We start from the raw sequence: 19,177 nt of genomic DNA on the forward strand, positions 1-19,177 counted from the left end.
GCGCCCGAATTGCTTATAGCATCCATTGGCAGAAACAGCACGCGCCAGGCAGAGCTGCACTGTTGTCAACAGCGGCGGGTTTTAACGGATTTTAAAGTCGTTTTTATCTCTTTTGTCTTGAACGTTTAGATAGCTGTTTACCATGCCAGCCAGGACTTCCCTGTCTCTGCCAGAGGATGTCAGGAAAAGGTACGTTGTCGTTAATAACCGGAGTGCTAATAATGTCCTGAAGATGTAGCATGCATGCAGCTTGTTGTCGTGATTCAAAAGCCGATAATAGTAACAGTAAACCCCGGATAACTGGGTGCATTTGGGATTGGGCTTGGCGGTTATCACTTTAATCTATCGTTTATACTAGACAGTTGCAGCTAGCGTTAGCTTGTTGCCACCTGACAGTCAGCACCGATACCGTTAACGTTAGCCCCGTTCATTAAACGTTAGCTAGTTAGCACCGTAGCCCCTAAATGGATGGAGGGGCGTGGGAGATTTGGCGCCACTCTGAAAGTTTTTCTTTCTATGTTTTCTGCTTGTTCCCTGTCGCACCGGTCGCAGGAAATAATGCTCATAGATAGTTTGCGCTATGTAGCTCCTTAGTTAACTTAATCTAACTTACCCTGACGTTGTTTGGACATGTTCTTTGTTCACAGGCTGCAGGTGTTGGATGAAGATGGATTTTCAGACGAGGTGAGTTCTGTGTTTAACGTTACTTTGATAACTTACACGTGAAAACCTGCAAGTTATCTAGTTGCTGCAGTTGCTCGTTAATTGTTGTTGCCGACGACTATTAAGTCATGATTGTACGGTCATAATATAGTGTCTTTCTGTTAAAGAGAAGCCTCAATTAGATTCCCCTTATCCAAAATCTGTAGTGTTGCCTTGCTCAACTGTAATCTATGATTTTGATTGAGTCTCTCCGTGACATAAATGCTAAAGAGAGGATGCCATCTAGACACAAGACCCCCTAACCCGAGCTGCTCCACAGGTGCCCTGAATGTTACCGAATTAATGGATTAATTATGTCAAACACTATCAATAAGCCAATTGCCAAAAGTGTCATGTGAAGAAGTCATCGGATCAAGTCTTGATGCTGTCATCTTCAGATTTTTATGTAAGCATGTGTCCAGACATCTTTGCAGCTGTGACTCAAAGGGAAAAAGTGACATTTCAATTAAAATGTGTTTTGTCATGGGATTATTAGGTTTTGCATGTTTGTGAACTATCAACCAGTTTGACATTAAAAAAAAAAAAATCCAGCTGCAAGTGGCCTCTGATTCTGTTACAGGATGCATTTTATGGCAATAGTGTCTGTCAACACATTAAAAAAATCAATATATCGTATGTTTGTACTTTTTAAGCCTGCATCATGAATTCACGTTTATTTTACAACTGATCAAGTTAATGTCGCCTTAAACAGTTAAAGGTTCTCTTTTCTTGAAGGCAAACTAAGCCTTGCTAAGTACATCTCTTTCCTTAAAATGCTATTCCAGGATCATGTGAAGGAGAAGCTCAAGCTGGTGCAGGAGTTCCTGCATGTTGACGCTCAGGACCTGCTGAGCAGCCTCGAGGAGAAGATGAAAAGTTCAGAGATTTCAATGGTTAGTGACTCTTAACAATATGTGAAACACTACAAATTCTGAAACATTGTTGCTCATTAGTTCACCGTGTACTCCTCAGGAGGTCTACATCTCTAAAGTAAAGGCCTTGCTGGGAAAGGAGCTTCATCTTGAAAATGGCTCACATGCTGATGACGAGGAGCAGAACGGAAAGACTAATGGCTTCACAAATGGTTCCCACAAAGACGAGGACAGTGAGGATGTAACCATGGACGTACAGGAGGAAGAGGAGGCTGTCAAGTCACCAACTGCTTCTAAAGGGAAGGGTGGACGCAGGAGCAAGGCCAACTCTGACACTAAAAGTTAGTTTGAGATTCCTTCCAAATTTCAAGTTTCTTTTATTACCACACGGCCAGGCTGATGGAATCAGTGCAAACATAAAGGACATAAGTGTTTGCACTGGTGTTGTGTGTGTGATGTAGTGTTCCTTATTAATATTTATCATATAACCGTATTCTAAGATGGAGATGACCAGCAAATGAATTTTTTTAAAAACAATGTTGAACTTAATCTCGTGTTATCATCTTTTTAGAGTCTCCAGTCAGTACCAGGGTTACAAGAAACAGTGGGAAACAGCCAACCATCTTGTCAATGTTCTCTAAAGTGTGCGTATATGTCTCTCTTTTTTTTTTCCATTCACATTTTTCTTTAAGTAGAAGATAAAGTTTTCATGTACACAAAGTCTCTTGCATTCTGTTTAAAAGTAAATCTCTTGCAGTCAAAAACGCAAGTCTGAGGACTTGAATGGAGAAGCCACTAATGGACAAAATGAGCAGAAAAAACAGGAAGAGGATGTTGAGGAGGTAATTTTTTTTTTTTTTTTTTTTTTTTTTTTTTTTTTTTGGGATGTACTCATGATGTTTAAATGTCAGTCAGAGAGCTTGTATAATTCTCAGTATCTGGTACATAACCACATAATTCAATTTTCAAATCTGTTGTAGTCTCGGGAGGAGAAGCGTCTCAAAGTTGAGTCAGATGAAAAGTAAGTCTTTTGCCCTTTTTTAAACATAAATAATTATGATGGAACTTGCACAAGTGGACGCACTAATACTTTTCTTTATGCAGTGATGCTCCAGAAGAATCAAAGAGTGAGATGGTTAAGCCAGTTTCTGCTGCAAAGGTAATGAATTGGGTCATTCAGCTGTGCACTTTTTTGTAATGCATAGTACTGATGCTACTTGCATAATTGCCCGTCTATAATTGTTGTTTTTGTCTTTTGTTTTTTCTCCCAGACACCACCCCCCAAATGTCCAGACTGTAGACAATACTTGGATGACTCAGACCTCAAGTTCTTTCAAGGGGATCCTGATAACGCAGTGAGTACCTTCAAGAAGTGAAAGGTTTTAAAGATGTTAATTTAATTACTTTTGTTTACTGAAACAATTCTGCTGTTTGCATCTTCAGCTGGATGAACCAGAAATGTTAACAGATGAGCGCCTCTCCTTGTTTGACTCAAATGAGGATGGATTTGAGAGTTATGAGGATCTGCCCCAGCACAAGATTACAAACTTCAGGTGAGGATTCTTTGTCTAGTTTAAAATAACCTCAGACTGATGGCTTATCCTAAAGAAGCAAGTATGATTACTATTATCATAGTGTTAACACCACAGTGTCAGTTTTATTAACTGTTTTGTCTTACAGTGTGTATGACAAGCGTGGCCACCTTTGTCCATTTGACTCTGGACTGATTGAGAAGAATGTGGAGCTCTACTTCAGTTGTGTTGTCAAACCCATCTATGATGACAACCCTTGCATGGATGGTAAGAAAATTCACATTTAAATCATGGAAACCCCATGGTAACTATACACTTTTATTTCCTTGAACCACTACAACCAATTGGAAGCTGAATACCTGTGATTTTTTTTTTTTTTCCTTCAGGTGGTGTTCCTGCCAAGAAGCTTGGACCCATTAATGCCTGGTGGATCACTGGGTTTGATGGTGGAGAAAAGGCTTTAATTGGTTTCACTACAGGTAACACAGTTTAAGCTTTCTCCTCCGACTTTGAATTCACTTTACCCATGTCATGATCTAACAGTAATGTCTCAATTATCCAGCTTTTGCTGATTACATCCTGATGCACTCCAGTGAGGAGTATGCGCCCATCTTTGCACTGATGCAGGAGAAAATCTATATGAGCAAGATTGTGGTTGAATTCCTCCAGAAGAACCCTGACGCTACTTATGAGGACCTTCTCAACAAGATTGAGGTGAGGAATTGTGTGAAATAGTGTCTTTGTCTACTTGCGAATTGAACATTTCTGCCATATTCAGCATGGTTCTGTTTTTCTTGTGGATTATTTGTGATCACTGCTACAATGCCTTTTTTAATCTGGGTGTCCCCAATCAAAATATACTTTGAAAAGTTCAGTATCGTTGTATTTTCCCCAAAACAGTGATGCGATCAGGCATTACCTGCAGCAACTGACTGAATGTGAGCAGGTCTTTAGAAGTCCTTTGGACAACCTCTAACTTTTCAGGAGGACTTTTTAGGGGCTACTTTTTTAAAGATAAAATGCTATGTAAAGTTAGCAGTGACATGCCTCTTATTTTTAGGAGCGCATTAGGATATTTTGTGAAAACGGCCCCTGGACTGAAAGTTTTGTTCGTCTCGCCCTCAGACAACGGTGCCTCCTGCAGGGCTAAACTTCAACTGCTTCACCGAAGACACACTACTGCGTCATGCCCAGTTCGTGGTGGAGCAGGTGGAGAGCTATGATGAGGCTGGCGACTCCGATGAGCAGCCCATCATTGTTACTCCCTGCATGAGAGACCTGATCAAGCTTGCAGGAGTCACACTAGGGAAGAGGTACGATTTTTTTTTTTTTTCTTTTAATTTTTAAAACTTTTTTCCCCTTCCTCCTTACCATGAAGTGATGTCAGCGGAAGTAGTCAAAGGGGGGGAGGGTCAGTCTTGTGAACCTGCAGACTATTGGCTTTTAATAGTTTGCAGACTCTAAATACTTGAAACCATCAATTTATTGTATCATTCATAAAAGCAAGTCTTCCATAGCTACTGTAACTCAAAGTGGAAACAAACATGAGCAGAGCACATGCTACATATTTTTAAATTACATGAACACTCCCCATTCTCTGCTTCACTGAATTTATTTAGCAGCAGCTCCTCGGCAACACATGCTTCTGGATTTTTGAAGTTATCCATTTTATTTTGCTTGTATTCCTGTATTACTGCTCCTCGCTCCTTGTTCTCCCTAATGTCTAACATTCCTTTGACATTTCCTAATGCAGCATGCTGCTGTACTGGTAGGTAGGCCTTGTTGTGAATGCATCCTTAGCTTGTATGGTGTGTTTAGTGAGAAGCATTTAGAAGCTATATGGACAAGAACATCATACCAGAGTTCACGCTAGAATTTTCTTGTTTTTTGGCTTTACATTGTAGTTTATTTTTGTTATCTGGCATATCTTAATTCAGGCCAAACACTTTGTGTGTATTTGTGGACCAATGTCCAGAAATCATCATGACATAATTTGAACTCTGTCACAATTCACTATTCAAAAAAATGTTTGGTAGGATTTAGGGTTACTTACAGTTACTTTGAAGTCTCTGTTCAGTGCAGAAATGTGACATCTTCAACTGCTCTGCCAGCAGTTAACTCCTGCTCCCCTTTTTATCTACAGCCAGTGTGTTTTACAGTCATACAGTCCTTGTTATGCTAAAAGAGAATAGTTATGAACAAGCTAAAGACAACTGCGAATTGTATGTAACGATTGAAATAAGCCACATATCTCAAAATTAGTTGAATTCTCGTAGACTTGGTTGAAACCAGCCAGTGCTTCCTTTCTACCAGCAGTAACTGCCACAGAGAAGATGGCAGAGGAGAGGATGAATGATGCCACAGGGCTGTTAACCAGTTTCTTGTAAAAGACCTGCACCCTTTCTGAAACAGTGGAGGGCTTTAGGTAACAATTTATCAGTCCAGCAGTACAGTATATTAAGCTATTCTAAACTTTTTGTAGCCTATGTGCGTGTCAATAAGGAGACATTTGGTGAGACAAACGCCCAACACTGAAGGTGGAGTTAAATGTTCACAACATTTAATATTTATAAAACTGAGTGGAAGAATCATCTTGATGGACTTTATTGGGAAAAACAACTTCTTGGTTGTCCAGGTTAGTTCAAAGCACACTTACTAAACCTTTTTAAATGTGAGTCAGTGTGTTGTTGTTATCTCTAAAGGCCAGAATGTTGAAGAATTTTATCAGCCAGTTGCATCTAACGGGAACTCTGCATTGTACATCTTTTAATGTGTCTGTTTTGGTTTTGTTTGCTTGTTATTATGTTGCATGGCCTGATGCTGTGGTGTGTTGACGGCCAGGGGCTTCATAATGCTATCGCTCCACATATCATCAGGTATTTGTGCTGATTAAAATGGACCTCTCGTCTGAATGCAAACTTTACTCTTTTTAACAGGAGAGCTGCCAGAAGGCAGGCCATTCGTCACCCAACAAAGATCGAGAAGGACAGCAAGGGGCCAACTAAAGCGACTACCACCAAGCTGGTTTACCAGATCTTTGATACCTTCTTCTCTGATCAGATAGAGCAGAATGATAAAGAAAGCGGAGGGGTCAAAAGACATCGCTGTGGTGTGTGTGAGGTGAGTGATTCTGAAAGTGAAGCCCCATTGTTTAGAAAGCATTTTTAACATGTGAGTCAACAGATCATGTGCTCTGCAAAGTTCAACAGTGGAAATACATGCTGTTCTTTGTGTCTTCAGGTCTGCCAATCTCCTGATTGTGGCAAGTGTGCAGCTTGCAAGGACATGATCAAATTTGGAGGAAGTGGCAAAAGCAAGCAGGCTTGTAAGCAGCGAAGGTGAGGATGTCTCTAAGCAATTTAGTCTGTAGCATTGTGAATGTATGTCCACAAAGGGTTTTGTAGTCTGAGTTTTCTCAAAGTTGAATTGCGAATTGTGTAAATTATAACACTATAATCCAGCAAACATCATCTTGAAGATGGAAAAGAAGAGGGACAAATGTTTAATGTCTCAGGAACTTTTCAAGCATTGTACAGCTACATCTTCCATCCTTAATTTCACTTTTGCCAAAATCCAATATTGATTCCTTTGTTTAGATGCCCAAACCTTGCAGTAAAGGAGGCTGAAGATGATGAGAACATTGAAGAGGAAGATGTGCCAGTGGAGAAGCCCAAAAAGATTTCTCAAGCTAAGAGAAAGAAGCAGACCCAGTGCAAACTTTCCTGGATTGGAGAGCCTGTTCAGGTATCTGCTTCCTGTCCCTGTTGGTTATTGGAGGATTGAGGTTTATATATGCACACACTCATACTTGTCTCCTGCCCCCTTCAGACTGAGGGGAAGAAGCAGTACTACAGTAAGGTCCGCGTGAATGATGAAGTGCTGGAAGTGGGAGACTGTGTCTCAGTTTCATCAGAGGACCCATCCATTCCTCTGTATCTGGCAAGGTATGGCCTTCTTTCTTATTTTTTGGAAAAACACTCCTTGAAAACATTTTTTCACAGTGGCTCGTATTAACCTAATGACATATTTCATCCATCAGGATCACAGCACTATGGGAGGACAACAATGGAAAGATGTTCCATGCCCACTGGTTCCTTCGTGGGATTCACACAGTGCTGGGAGAGTCTTCTGATCCGCTGGAGCTCTTCATTGTGGACGAGTGTGAAGACATGCTGCTCAATTACGTGCTTGGCAAAGTAAACGTCATGTATAAGGCCCCATCTAACAACTGGTTTATGGAGGTAGGTTAAATTGATGGCAGGTTAATTTGTAATATATTATGTTTTTGTTTGGTTTTCTTAAATTCATTTCACTGTTACGTTTTTATTTCAGGGTGGCTTGGATGTTGACATCAAGGTGATTGAGGATGATGGGAAGAGTTTCTTCTATCAGTTCTGGTATGACACAGACTTTGCCCGCTTTGTGACACCTCCCAACACCACTCCATCAGAAGACTGCAAGTTCAAGTAAGAACCACCCACACATATACTGCACATTTGACAGTCTCTCTGTTTCCTCTGCTAACCTTTTTATAATGAATGTGCTCCATTTTGCTCTCAGGTTCTGTGGCAGCTGTACTAGGACAAAAGAAGGGGAAGAACAGGAAACACCTCGTGCATTTGAACCTCTGGATGATGAAGACAACGACTCCAAGGCTCTGTATGCTCTGGCTTGCTTTAAAGGGGAGCAGTTCCGGGTGGGAGACGGTGTCTACCTGCCTCCTGACGCTTTTAATTTCAGGTGAGTGAAGTGAACTTTAACTCAACTTTGCACAATCAAGAAATGTGTGATACTCACTGCCTCTGTCCCTGGCTCTCAGTGTGAAACCAGCTAGCCCAGTGAAGCGCTCCCATCGGAAAGATGATGTTGATGAGGAGTTGTATCCAGAGTATTACAGGAAGTCCTCAGACTACATCAAGGGGTCAAACCTGGATGCCCCACAGCCTTTCCGCATTGGGCGCATTAAGGAGATCTTCTGTCACAGACGTAGCAATGGGAAACCAGACAGTTCAGAGGTCAAACTGCGACTCTACAAGTTCTACAGGTATAATGCATTGCAATGAATCTGATTTGTCATTCAGAGTTTACTGTGTCACAAGTGACTGGTGCAACTCTTAAATTAATTGGCTTTTTTTTTCTCATGTCCCAGGCCTGAGAACACTCACAAAGGTGTCAAAGGCAGTTACCACACAGACATCAATCAGCTGTACTGGAGTGATGAAGAAGTAACTGTCAGCATGTCTGAGGTGCTCGGTCGCTGTGAAGTAGAATATGCAGAAGACCTGAATGAATCAGTCCAAGACTATTCCAGTGGTAGACCTGATCGCTTCTATTTCCTGGAGGTACAGCTATTTACACTGTTCCTACAGTATTGTGTGTATCATCTAAAATGAAAATTGGAAAACATAATGCCCACACTTAAAAATATCTTAATTGCTGTGTTTAATCTTAACATGTTTAATCTTTAATCCTGTCACAGGCCTATAATGCAAAATCAAAAAGCTTTGAAGACCCTCCAAATCATGCTCGCTCTGCTGTTAATAAAGGCAAAGGAAAGGGCAAAGGAAAAGGTAAAATGCTGACATGAAAAAACTGAATATATTCTTAAACTGAAATAGGTTTTTAGGGTCACTAAAATACTAATCCATCAACTTTACTATTTTCTACAAGGTAAGGGCAAGGGAAAAGCTTCAGCAGTACAGGAAACACAGGAACCCCAGAATGAACCACAGACACCTAAAGTGCTCAAATATCGCACACTGGATGTGTTCTCTGGCTGCGGAGGACTTTCTGAAGGCTTCCACCAGGCTGGTAAATGCTTGTCCCATACTACCCATAAAATGTGTTCTCTGATCCACAAATGTTGGCATATATGGAAAGCTTCAGTTTTATTTTTCAATACAATGCTGAAATTATGACTGGCTTGTTTTTTTTTAAGGTATCTCTGAGACTGAGTGGGCCATAGAGATGTGGGAGCCTGCAGCACAGGCCTTTAGGCTCAACAACCCCGGCACTACAGTATTCACTGAAGACTGCAACGTCTTGCTGAAGTTGGTCATGTCTGGAGAGAAGACCAACTCTCTTGGCCAGAAGCTGCCTCAGAAGGGTGATGTGGAGATGCTGTGTGGAGGACCTCCTTGCCAAGGGTTCAGTGGGATGAACCGCTTCAACTCACGCACCTATTCCAAATTCAAGAACTCACTTGTGGTCTCCTATCTCAGGTGAGTGTTTGTAAGAGCAGATTCTTATCTTGTTAGAGTTGCAGTAACAGGCTGTTGCACTGTAGACCATACATATCCATGTAAGTGTGCCTAATTGGAATAAGTTTTTCTTTGTTGCAGTTACTGCGACTACTACAGGCCCAAATTCTTCCTGCTTGAGAATGTGAGGAACTTCGTGTCATTCAAAAGGTCCATGGTCCTGAAACTGACACTACGCTGTCTTGTACGAATGGGCTACCAGTGTACTTTTGGTGTCCTTCAGGTGGGTCTGACTCTAATTGGTATTGTATTTCTCATCAGGTGTGAAATCTGAGTGAATAGCATGGACGTATGCATGTGTGATGCTCAAAAAAATCCTCATCTGCAAATAAAAATGCCTGGCAACTTGGTGTGTATCGGAGGAGACTCATGGCTATATTCTCCCCAAAGCACCAAACATGTTGGCATTAATGGGAACAGCAGCATCAAACAGAACTGGTCAAATTCAGAGAAAAAGGTTTAAGTGCAAAATAAATAGCAAAACCTGACAATCATTTTATTTAAATTAATGTAACACAAAAGTTATTGACACATCTTCCTGAATTTCCTTAAAAATGTGAGGATGCTGCTGAAAATGACAGACTTCCCATTACAATGCACTGTGATGCATGTGCTTCAGTTAAATGTTATTTACATTGCTGAAAATCTGCTGTCAGTCTCAGAGGGCTTTTTAATCTGACCAACACATACAAACCCTCCATCCTCAGACCCTTACGGATAACTTAAAACTTCACCAAAAAAACCCATCACATCAACCTGATGTAAATATTTACCACAATGCAGTTGTTCCCACCATTTTGGCTGGTGACTACAACAAAAAAAAGCAACGTACTCTTGCAAGCCCTTCTCAGTATTTTTATATGAACAGGAAACAGTTCCTCCCAGATTGTTTTGAAATGAATAATTTAGAGGCATGAAGAGATGAAATTGACAGATTTTACAAGGAGAAAAAAAATACAGCCCTACATGCTCGTATTTTTATGACTGAAGTCTGCTTTGTTAGACAGTAACATGCTTGATGCTTCCCTCTTTATCAGGCTGGTCAGTATGGTGTTGCCCAGACCCGCCGTAGGGCAATCATCCTGGCTGCTGCTCCTGGAGAGAAGCTGCCTCGTTATCCTGAGCCTCTGCATGTGTTTGCTCCCAGAGCTTGCTCTCTGAGCGTGGTGGTGGATGAAAAGAAATACGTCAGTAATGTCACACGGTAATGTGAACATAATCCACTTTCCTCTTTCTTGATCTGTAATTCTAGATCACATACCAATACAGCACACACTCCTCAGCCCCTCAAACAGGTTATAATAATGCTTCAGTGTGACTGTCGACTAGATTAAATTTCCTGTCTTCCAATAGGGGTAATGGAGGAATCTACAGAACCATCACTGTCAGAGACACCATGTCAGATCTGCCAGAGATTCGCAATGGTGCAGCGGCATTGGAGATTTCTTATAATGGGGAGCCTCAGTCTTGGTTCCAGAGGCAGATCAGAGGCACACAGTATCAGCCAATCCTCAAAGATCACATCTGCAAGGTGAGCTGTCTCACACTTAGCGATAGTGACATTAACCAGATCTAGATGTACTGTGTTTACCAGTATGTAGGACTGAAATGCAAATACCACTTCTGTAACTGATGAAGATCTTTGTGTTCTCAGGACATGAGTGCTCTGGTGGAAGCTCGGATGCGTCACATCCCCTTGGCCCCAGGCTCTGACTGGAGGGATCTACCCAACATTGAGGTTCGACTGAAAGACGGCACCATGACCAAGAAACTCCGTTACACACACTCTGATAAAAAGAACGGACGCAGCAGCACTGGTGCTCTCAGAGGCGTATGTACTTGTGCAGGAGGTAGGCAGCTTTAGTCAAGTACTTTTGTAGTGGAAATTACAGAACCTACATCTCGAGTGTGGAGACATGTCTGATTGTGTTTATGCCTCGTCATAGGGAAGCCTTGCGACCCCGCAGACAGGCAGTTTAACACCCTGATCCCCTGGTGTCTGCCTCACACTGGGAACCGCCACAACCACTGGGCCGGACTCTACGGCAGGTTGGAGTGGGACGGCTTCTTCAGCACAACTGTTACCAACCCTGAACCAATGGGCAAACAGGTACATGAACTCTCTGAATAAAACCTATTTTCAGCCAAAATGTTGCTTAACTGACACAAACTAGCTTAGAGATCATTCACTTTGTTTCATACTGTGAAACATCCCTCCCTGTATCCTATTTGCCTAAAAAAGCCAACTGAACAGTTTCAGACAGAATTAAATCAGACGAGGAATCACACTGGTCACAAAGATCCCATTGGTTACAAATTTCAGTTGCCCCAGATATCGGGAGATGCTTGAATGTTATAATGTTAACTCAAATCAACTGACTTATAATGTGGTTGGAAAAATGTACACTAAGAGGACAACAACCGTATTGATGCCTTCAAACCCAGTCTAACAGATTTCCTGCATCTGGATCTTAATCCTTGCATTTTAATTTCAGGGCCGTGTTCTGCATCCTGAGCAGCACAGAGTGGTCAGTGTGAGGGAGTGTGCACGCTCTCAGGGATTCCCCGACACCTACCGCTTCTTTGGAAACATCCTGGACAAACACAGACAGGTAACCACATTGCATTGGGCTGCCAGTGTCATGGTTTACTTGCCAACCTACTTGGCTCTTTTTTTTTAAGGATCCCCAAACATGTTTTACTACTAAGTGGCCACAGCTGAGACGTAGCAGGCGTTGATTGTCTGTCTGAAATTTTAAGGACCTGATTGACCTGATTGCTTCTTCCTGTTTCCCAGGTTGGAAATGCTGTCCCCCCTCCACTCTCCAGGGCCATAGGACTGGAGATTAAGAAGTGTGTCTTGGAGAGGATGAAGGAAGACCAAGCATCAGGTGACTTTCCCATCTGTCTCAATGTCATTCAAGAATAACATGAAAAGATGTTTTAAATTCAAGCAATAGAATAAGCAGAAATACTAATGCGTATTATCTCTCCTCCACAGAGAAAATCAAACAAGAGAAGATGGAGGTCTCTGATTAGTCCTTTGCTCCTTTCCCAGCAAGAATCGGATCTATAAATCCTGATGCTGTTATGTCAGGCAGTCATTTCTTTTAAATAAGCTGGCAGTCAACTGTGTCACTAAGTGGCCACCGTGGACATTCTGTGCAGTGCCATTCCATGTTTTAAGTTTTAAATGTGCTTTAATCATGATGTTGGGAAATGTTCGCCTAATGTGGAATAAATTGTATGTAGTTTTTATATGTAATATTTCAAATAAAGCTCTTATGAAATTGATGATTTGTGTGTGTATAATTAACACTGGACTGTTAGGAAGATTATGTCAAGTCTGGTAAAATGGTATTAAGGGTCAAGTATTGATGGGCAGAAGATCTAACTCTGGAACGCAGTGTTTAATATGTTGTCATGAAGCTTGTGTCAAATTAATACTACCACGTGACCGATGACGTCTGATGCAAACATCACATGAAGTTTTGCAGAAAAGGCAGGAGCAAATATGGTGACATACACTTCAAGTATGAGAACATTTCCAGTTTAAACCAAGTAATATATAATATTTTGAATATTATTCTCCAATTCATCACATTGCAACTGATGAAATGTCACATTCACATCAACCATGAAGGTAAAATATAAGAACCCACAGTGTGACAATGTCTCTACACCACACCAATGAGGTACATTCATTTCTGTGTCAAAAATGTTTGTCAGCTTTTTGGGACACCATCATTATTTTACTGTTGCATATTGCACAATAATATATGCATTTACAATCAAAAGTATTACTGATTTACATAAGATATGCTTCTTTGACTTTTATTGCACACATAAGGTTGAAACTTAAACATCTGAGGTGTTGTAGTGCTTCAGCCTCAGACTTGGAGAGCTGCTGGTTTTGCAAACCACCTGATAATGTGCTCGTGGAGTTTAAAGACGACTTCATCCGTCCATCACAAGGGTTAAGTAAAGAATTTTAGCCAATATCAGACCTATAATCTAATATCCATGTTATCTAAATCTAGTTAAGGAAAGCTGCAGCTTACACCTGCATGTGGAGTGACCGCTTAAAAGTAGCTTCTCACTAATTAACTTTTTTTTGTGGGAAATGGCAACTACTGCAGAACACCAAGCAGGGGTATGATAAAGTCGAGTTTTGTCCACTTGGTGAGAATACAAAGGTAGCATCTCCTTAAATATCTCTGGTTGTATTAGGCCATTGTGGGCAATGTCAATGCAATCAGTAAGAAACACTGCCTTCTGTTAATGTTGAATTTAAAAGATTTTGCATCAAATGTTATGAAGTACCTTGTCATGTATTTCAATAACTAGACAAGCCAAACAGTGTCTCTGTTGAATATCAAGAAAAATGAGAATGAAGCTCACTCATGATGTACACATGAAATGTGCAGAGGTCTCACCTCACCACCAAGAAGGTATTCTTCAAGAGGTTTAATACATGCATACATCCTTGACTTTATCCAGGTGTAGCTTGAGTGATCAGAATTCAATGTGCCCCACATTAAATTTACATCTCTTCATGGAGCCTTCCACCTTTTATCTCGTCTCAATTGACATTCAAGTCTTCACAGTTTTAGTTTCAAGTCAGAATAAAAGTTACCTGGAAATCTGAAAGTTGTGCAAACTAGAGAGAAAACAATGACAAGTAAATCGTGACAACATTGAGTCTTTATTTAGGTAACAGCCATATTTTACCATAACAAAATCTGGCATCCTGCTGGAATATTCTGGTAGTTTCCTCAGTTGTTAGACGGTCTGCAAAGAGATGTAAAAAAGGTTAGCAGCAAGAATGAATAGCAGGCTTTTACATTTAATTGACAAAACTGATGATTACTGGTACTTACTTGGCCCATTCAACATTGAGAATAAGATGATCATATCCAAATCCTGACACTCCTGCAATGGCTCGGGCTGCATCTTCCCGACGGTGGAAACTGATAAAGGCAAAGCCCTGCAGGAAACAAAGTGAGGAGTTTTTACTTTTAAAAAGATACAAAAGCAGTTGTGTAAACCCAAAAATACAGTCAACATAACATCTGCACTTTTTTTCTCTGGTCTAAGAATTGAAAATGATCAATTCCTCAAGTGTTCAGGTCTTTGTAACTTGTTTTTCTGAGACAAATGTATCAAAACGCTGCATTTAATATCACTGAAGCATTCTCAACATGAGCACTGACCTTTGACTGTCCAGTGTTCTTGTCCTTGGCCAGATAGATCCTTGAGATGGAGCCAAATGGTCTGAAGAGCTCCTGCAAATCTGTCTCACGGGTGTCCTCAGACAGATTGGTCACACGGATGGTAGCATTGTCATCGGCTGTCAGGTGCAAGCACACACAGTTGTTTACATTACAGATTTCACTGAGCAATCTTGCTCCAGTACAGCATGGATGCACAGAGCTAGCAAGCACAGCAACTTAAACCCACCTCTGCGGTTAGGCTGCATGGACTCCCCTCTTCGCGTGCCTCCGTCCCTCAGGCTCGGGGGCACATACTTGCCAGTCTTGCTCTGCGCAGGCTGTGCAGGCTCTGGTTCCGCTGGTGAAAGAGAAGAAAAGCAGGCCATCAGTCATGAAAATTTAGAACATCCAACATCCAACCACCAAGTCTAACAGCTGATGGTGAAAACAAATCAAAATCTGATGGTGTGAATTGTGTGCTGATGATACCAGAGCCAGCAGGCTTGTCCTTGTCTCCGGTGGAAAGCCCAAGCTGTTCAGCCAGCTCCTTCTGCATGGGGCCCAGAGTGTCCTTGTACGGACAGCGGGTGGTCCAATGGTCGCCTTTGCAAATACGACAAGACACAATCTTCTGTCCTTTCAGTTTGTTCATAGGATCCTCATCCTGGTCTTGGGCGTTCAAGTCCTGCAAGAGGTAAGACGAGGTACTCATTAATTAAAGATACCACTGTTAAAGGATGTTTGCAGGCATTATGTTTATTGCTACACATCATGTACAGCAGCAGAAAAAAAGTGAAGTTCACCTCTTTGCTGGAAATGAAAGTCATGAAGACATCGTCGCTGACTGTGGTGGTGGCAACATTAGGACCAGGTGCATCAAACTCAGAGTTGCCGAACTTCTTCCAGTTCTGAAATAAGAGAGCAATACATTACATGACACCTGACTTTATCCAAAGTCTTCTACTTGTTCATTTCCAAATGAATGCAGCTACAGTTAGATTTGGTTTAAAAACAGACCTTTCTCCTGGCGACAGCTTTGGAGGCTTTTCTTGTCTCAATCTTGAAGGTCCGGACAATCTAGAAAAAAAAAAAAAAAAACATATGCAAACTCATTTTTATGTCACAGCAGCATTTTTTATTTATTATTGTCAAAATGGCCAAACATTTGTGCCATTGACAAACAACAGTGGTATTAATATATGTAGAAATCCCACGAGACATACAGTCTTTTCAACGTTTTTGACCTAAAGAGGCTTTTTAGTAGTTTAGGTTAGCGACCAAAATTAACTTCAAGAGTGGTGGAGAAACTATTATATACAGATCCATTAATGACTAAATCTGTTGCTTTTGTAGTTTTATAAGCCAAAAACAAAAGTTTATAGATAATTACAATACTTAAAGTAAATAAACAGAGAAAACCAAAAAAAAAAAACTGCATGAAGTATGAGGTTAACTATTAAAGTCCAGATGTTCAAAAGATGAACTAATAGATGTCTCTGTACCACAATGTTAGTCTCATAGCATGGATGAATGTACTCTGAAAGCCAAGATTATTTCTACACCTTTGTACAAGCTGCCACCGCAGCTGCACTCATGGGATGGAGCCCTATACAAACCTGCAGGTGAAAGCACTGTGAACAATCTTAACAGATGCAACATTTACTTTAATAAGACTCAAAAATTACCTTGAACTTCTTCCCATCATCGTCTATTTTGTATTCTGTGATGGTTTTTATATTTCCTTTGATGGTTTCCTTGGGGGGTGGTAGTGTGCCTGCCAGAAGAATATAAAATAAATTATATTCAGTTCATTCAGTCAAATTAGATTTAACGACAGAAGACAGTAAGGTAAAGAAACTCTTTCCTGCCTCCTTTGTGGGGGCTTTTGTTTTTTTTCCGATCCAATAGAAAATGAACAAACAGCCTTAGACCAAAGATGAGAGCGGTTTCTGGGACACTTAAACCTTTTCCACCAAGGACACTTTTCATAGTTACACATTGATGATTATAATACAAGTTCCTTTTGGGCATGAACACTTTACTACTCTATGCTGTCACCACCTTTCCATCACATCTCCAGTTTTGACTTGGTCCAGGACTCACTTTACACCTGAATTAAACTGTGTGCATTGGTGAAGTGAAACATTTCAGCATTGGTCACAATTATTTATAGTTTGTCGTACGTTAACTGCATTAAATTCTAACTATTAACATACTAAACTACCTTGCTAAGCTTGCAAGCTGTGCTGTCTTTCTGGTGAATGCTACTGCTTACGTCACTGCCCACAGGCCAAAGCATATGTCGATATAGTGTTTGATCAATACATAGTCCATTCATGTCAACCACTCAAACGTATGTCTCGCTACATTAAAAGGTTAGATATCCAAAACATCACAGATATGTATATGTTTAGCTCGAGAAATGCGCCGGACAACCACGTGGATATGAAAGCCGCCTAGCCTACAAGAGACATGCTAACATTAGCTAACTAGCTCTTTACCTTCATCTCCTTCCTCCTCGACTTGGTCGGCCCAGCTGGGCTTGGAGCTAGGGGGGAGAGATTAAAATGCAATATTAGATCTATAAAACGCCTCCAATGTGAGCAGTTATAATTAGATGTTTATAAAAAACACTCACTCGTCGTATTCAATCGACGGCATCCTCTCAGCTAGCTTAGCTTCAGGACCGCAAAGAACGGAGCGGTGAGAGCCGAGCCGCTACACACACTTCCGTGACGTCAACGTCGCGATGAAAGTATAGAACCAATCATAATGTTTGTTTACGATAACTTCCGGGTAGAAACCCCCTTCGTCACGTAAATACAATTTAACGGCGCGGAGAAAAGATGAACAAGTTTAAGCAAGTAAAGAAGTAAACAAAGAAGCGTATATAAATAAGTTTAAGTAAGTATAAGCAGTGAGCAATTAAATTAAAGCAATTAAAAGTAAGCATAACTAAGTATGAATGAATATAGCAGTGATAAGGCGGTTCCCACTATGACAAAAGCAGCCACCAGATGTCGCTGTTGGGTAGGTTTGGTTTATCAAAAACACCAGCAAAGCAACACAGTACATAAAATAAGAACAGAAGAAACGCCTGATAGGTCGGACCACTGTGTTTAACTATATATATCTTTAAACGTTACAGTTACGGCTGAAAATGACAACAGAAATGAGCTTTAACATACCTTCGCAATTCAAATCAACTTCTAGTTGTCTAACTTACCCGGGAGTCCTGCATTTTTTATGCTGAGTTTTAAACAAAATTTCATAGATGAGAACGTGAGTATAAATTGTTAATTATATTTTTGCTTTGTTTTATGAGGAAAATGCCCGATATTGCAGAGGTGAGAGGGGAAAGAGTCGTCCTACACTGGAGCAGTGTTTCCCAACCTTACTTCATTATACTCGTAATAGACATAACTATCCTACCAGGCCGTTGATAATGGAGCTTTTTACAGTGCATATGACTAAACCTAACGTAATGAAGGAAATAATTATGTACAGAGATATGTTAATATGGATCTCCTTACTTCCCGCATGCATAGAAATTAAGGGCAGAATGCAATTTAAAAAAAACAAAAAACAAAAAAACAGCTTAAGTTCCATCTTAATAATTTTCAGTAAATTACAAAGAATGGTTGATACAGATCAGTGTAGATAAACTATATTATATTGATTAGTATTATGCTATGTATCATCATAGTATTATAATAAGATTATTGTACAATGCGCTAGAGACTATCTAGCCTCTATCACCTGTAGTGTCATGACTATGGTGTCATCCACAAGCTAGCCTCTCTATTGTCTAATCAGAGATGGCATTTTTTTTTTTGTTTTATCTTCTTCACCATTTTACCTATGTTTTTTGTGTTTTTTTTTCTTTATGAATTTAAAAAGTGTCCATTGTTATTTTCTTTTCATTTTATCTTGATTTGTATTGTATGTATTTTGTGTTCAATGTGGACCCCAGGAAGAGTAGCTGTTGCCTAGTGTAATGGCTAATGGGGATCCTAATAAACTAAACTAAACTAAACCTTGACATCTGAGGGGTCACATCTCTGTGACACAAATCAGGCTTTTTTTTCTCGTGAATTACTGACTCATTTAATCCTTTAGGCCTTTTAAAATCTTTCAAATAAAAAAAAATACATTTGAGAGCTGCTCATGCCCACGCATGACCTATGATTAGGAGGTCATAAGTCAACATTGCTTCATTAAAGGGGTCACATGATCAAAAAAAGATGGAAATCACCTCCTCAGAGAGCAATGGCTAGAATCCTAAATGTGTAATTTTATGTTTGTGCAGTTACAGACAAAACTAAATTATATGATTTTGTAACAGTGAGGATTCCTCTGCAGTGCGATTATAAACCAACTATACTTGTATGGATTTTGGATTATAATGGATTATTTATGGATACTTTTTCAAAACTTGGTCACTGGATATACTGTAGAGTAGCAATTCTCCAGCCTCAGCCACTGGAAGGAGGCTACTTTTCTTGCCGATATGGTGCAGATTAGGTCAGACAGGAAGTGGATAAAGTAAAGATGAGGCATTTAAAGTCTTTTTGCAGCAACAAGGAGGTTTATTAAAT

At 40.4% G+C, this 19,177-nt stretch overlaps 2 protein-coding genes across 2 annotated transcripts; one reads left to right on the top strand and one right to left on the bottom strand.

Annotated features, from left to right (window-relative positions):
• The first annotated feature begins 1 nt into the window (after position 1).
• On the top strand, positions 2 to 12,660 carry dnmt1 (DNA (cytosine-5-)-methyltransferase 1). Its single transcript, XM_067571202.1, has 34 exons — positions 2 to 189; positions 648 to 684; positions 1,488 to 1,595; positions 1,675 to 1,915; positions 2,146 to 2,218; positions 2,332 to 2,416; positions 2,555 to 2,595; positions 2,679 to 2,733; positions 2,846 to 2,929; positions 3,018 to 3,127; positions 3,255 to 3,373; positions 3,493 to 3,585; positions 3,669 to 3,820; positions 4,232 to 4,419; positions 6,043 to 6,226; positions 6,347 to 6,444; positions 6,703 to 6,850; positions 6,935 to 7,050; positions 7,146 to 7,347; positions 7,439 to 7,572; positions 7,667 to 7,846; positions 7,926 to 8,150; positions 8,256 to 8,448; positions 8,586 to 8,676; positions 8,777 to 8,917; positions 9,045 to 9,327; positions 9,448 to 9,589; positions 10,404 to 10,570; positions 10,720 to 10,897; positions 11,021 to 11,216; positions 11,313 to 11,476; positions 11,862 to 11,978; positions 12,164 to 12,257; positions 12,368 to 12,660. The coding sequence occupies exons 1-34, from the start codon at positions 143 to 145 to the stop codon at positions 12,403 to 12,405; spliced, it is 4,524 nt and encodes a 1,507-aa protein (XP_067427303.1). The 5' UTR covers positions 2 to 142; the 3' UTR covers positions 12,406 to 12,660.
• A 1,392-nt stretch (positions 12,661 to 14,052) lies between these two features.
• eif3g (eukaryotic translation initiation factor 3, subunit G) lies at positions 14,053 to 17,363 on the bottom strand. The gene is made up of 10 exons (XM_067571203.1): positions 17,218 to 17,363; positions 17,081 to 17,127; positions 16,265 to 16,353; positions 15,597 to 15,656; positions 15,383 to 15,487; positions 15,069 to 15,264; positions 14,827 to 14,937; positions 14,580 to 14,716; positions 14,247 to 14,353; positions 14,053 to 14,157 (listed from the first exon to the last, which is right to left on the bottom strand). Exons 1-10 carry the CDS (start codon positions 17,238 to 17,240, stop codon positions 14,142 to 14,144), a joined length of 891 nt encoding a protein of 296 aa, XP_067427304.1. The 5' UTR covers positions 17,241 to 17,363; the 3' UTR covers positions 14,053 to 14,141.
• Positions 17,364 to 19,177: the final 1,814 nt, after the last annotated feature.

This window comes from Thunnus thynnus, chromosome 17, assembly GCF_963924715.1.
Source record: "Thunnus thynnus chromosome 17, fThuThy2.1, whole genome shotgun sequence".
In the NCBI taxonomy this organism is placed as follows: Eukaryota; Metazoa; Chordata; class Actinopteri; order Scombriformes; family Scombridae; genus Thunnus; species Thunnus thynnus.

Bases quoted from the DNA above. Each gene is read 5' to 3' on its own strand.
- dnmt1 (XM_067571202.1), top strand. From the start codon at position 143: ATGCCAGCCAGGACTTCCCTGTCTCTGCCAGAGGATGTCAGGAAAAG. The intron at 2,596-2,678 runs GTAAGTCTTTTG...TTCTTTATGCAG, and splicing joins AAAGTTGAGTCAGATGAAAA to TGATGCTCCAGAAGAATCAA. The intron at 7,051-7,145 runs GTATGGCCTTCT...TTCATCCATCAG, and splicing joins ATTCCTCTGTATCTGGCAAG to GATCACAGCACTATGGGAGG.
- eif3g (XM_067571203.1), bottom strand. From the start codon at position 17,240: ATGCCGTCGATTGAATACGACGA. The intron at 16,354-17,080 runs GTAAAGAGCTAG...TTCTTCTGGCAG, and splicing joins CGAGGAGGAAGGAGATGAAG to GCACACTACCACCCCCCAAG. The intron at 15,657-16,264 runs GTAATTTTTGAG...TTTTTTTTCTAG, and splicing joins ATGATGGGAAGAAGTTCAAG to ATTGTCCGGACCTTCAAGAT.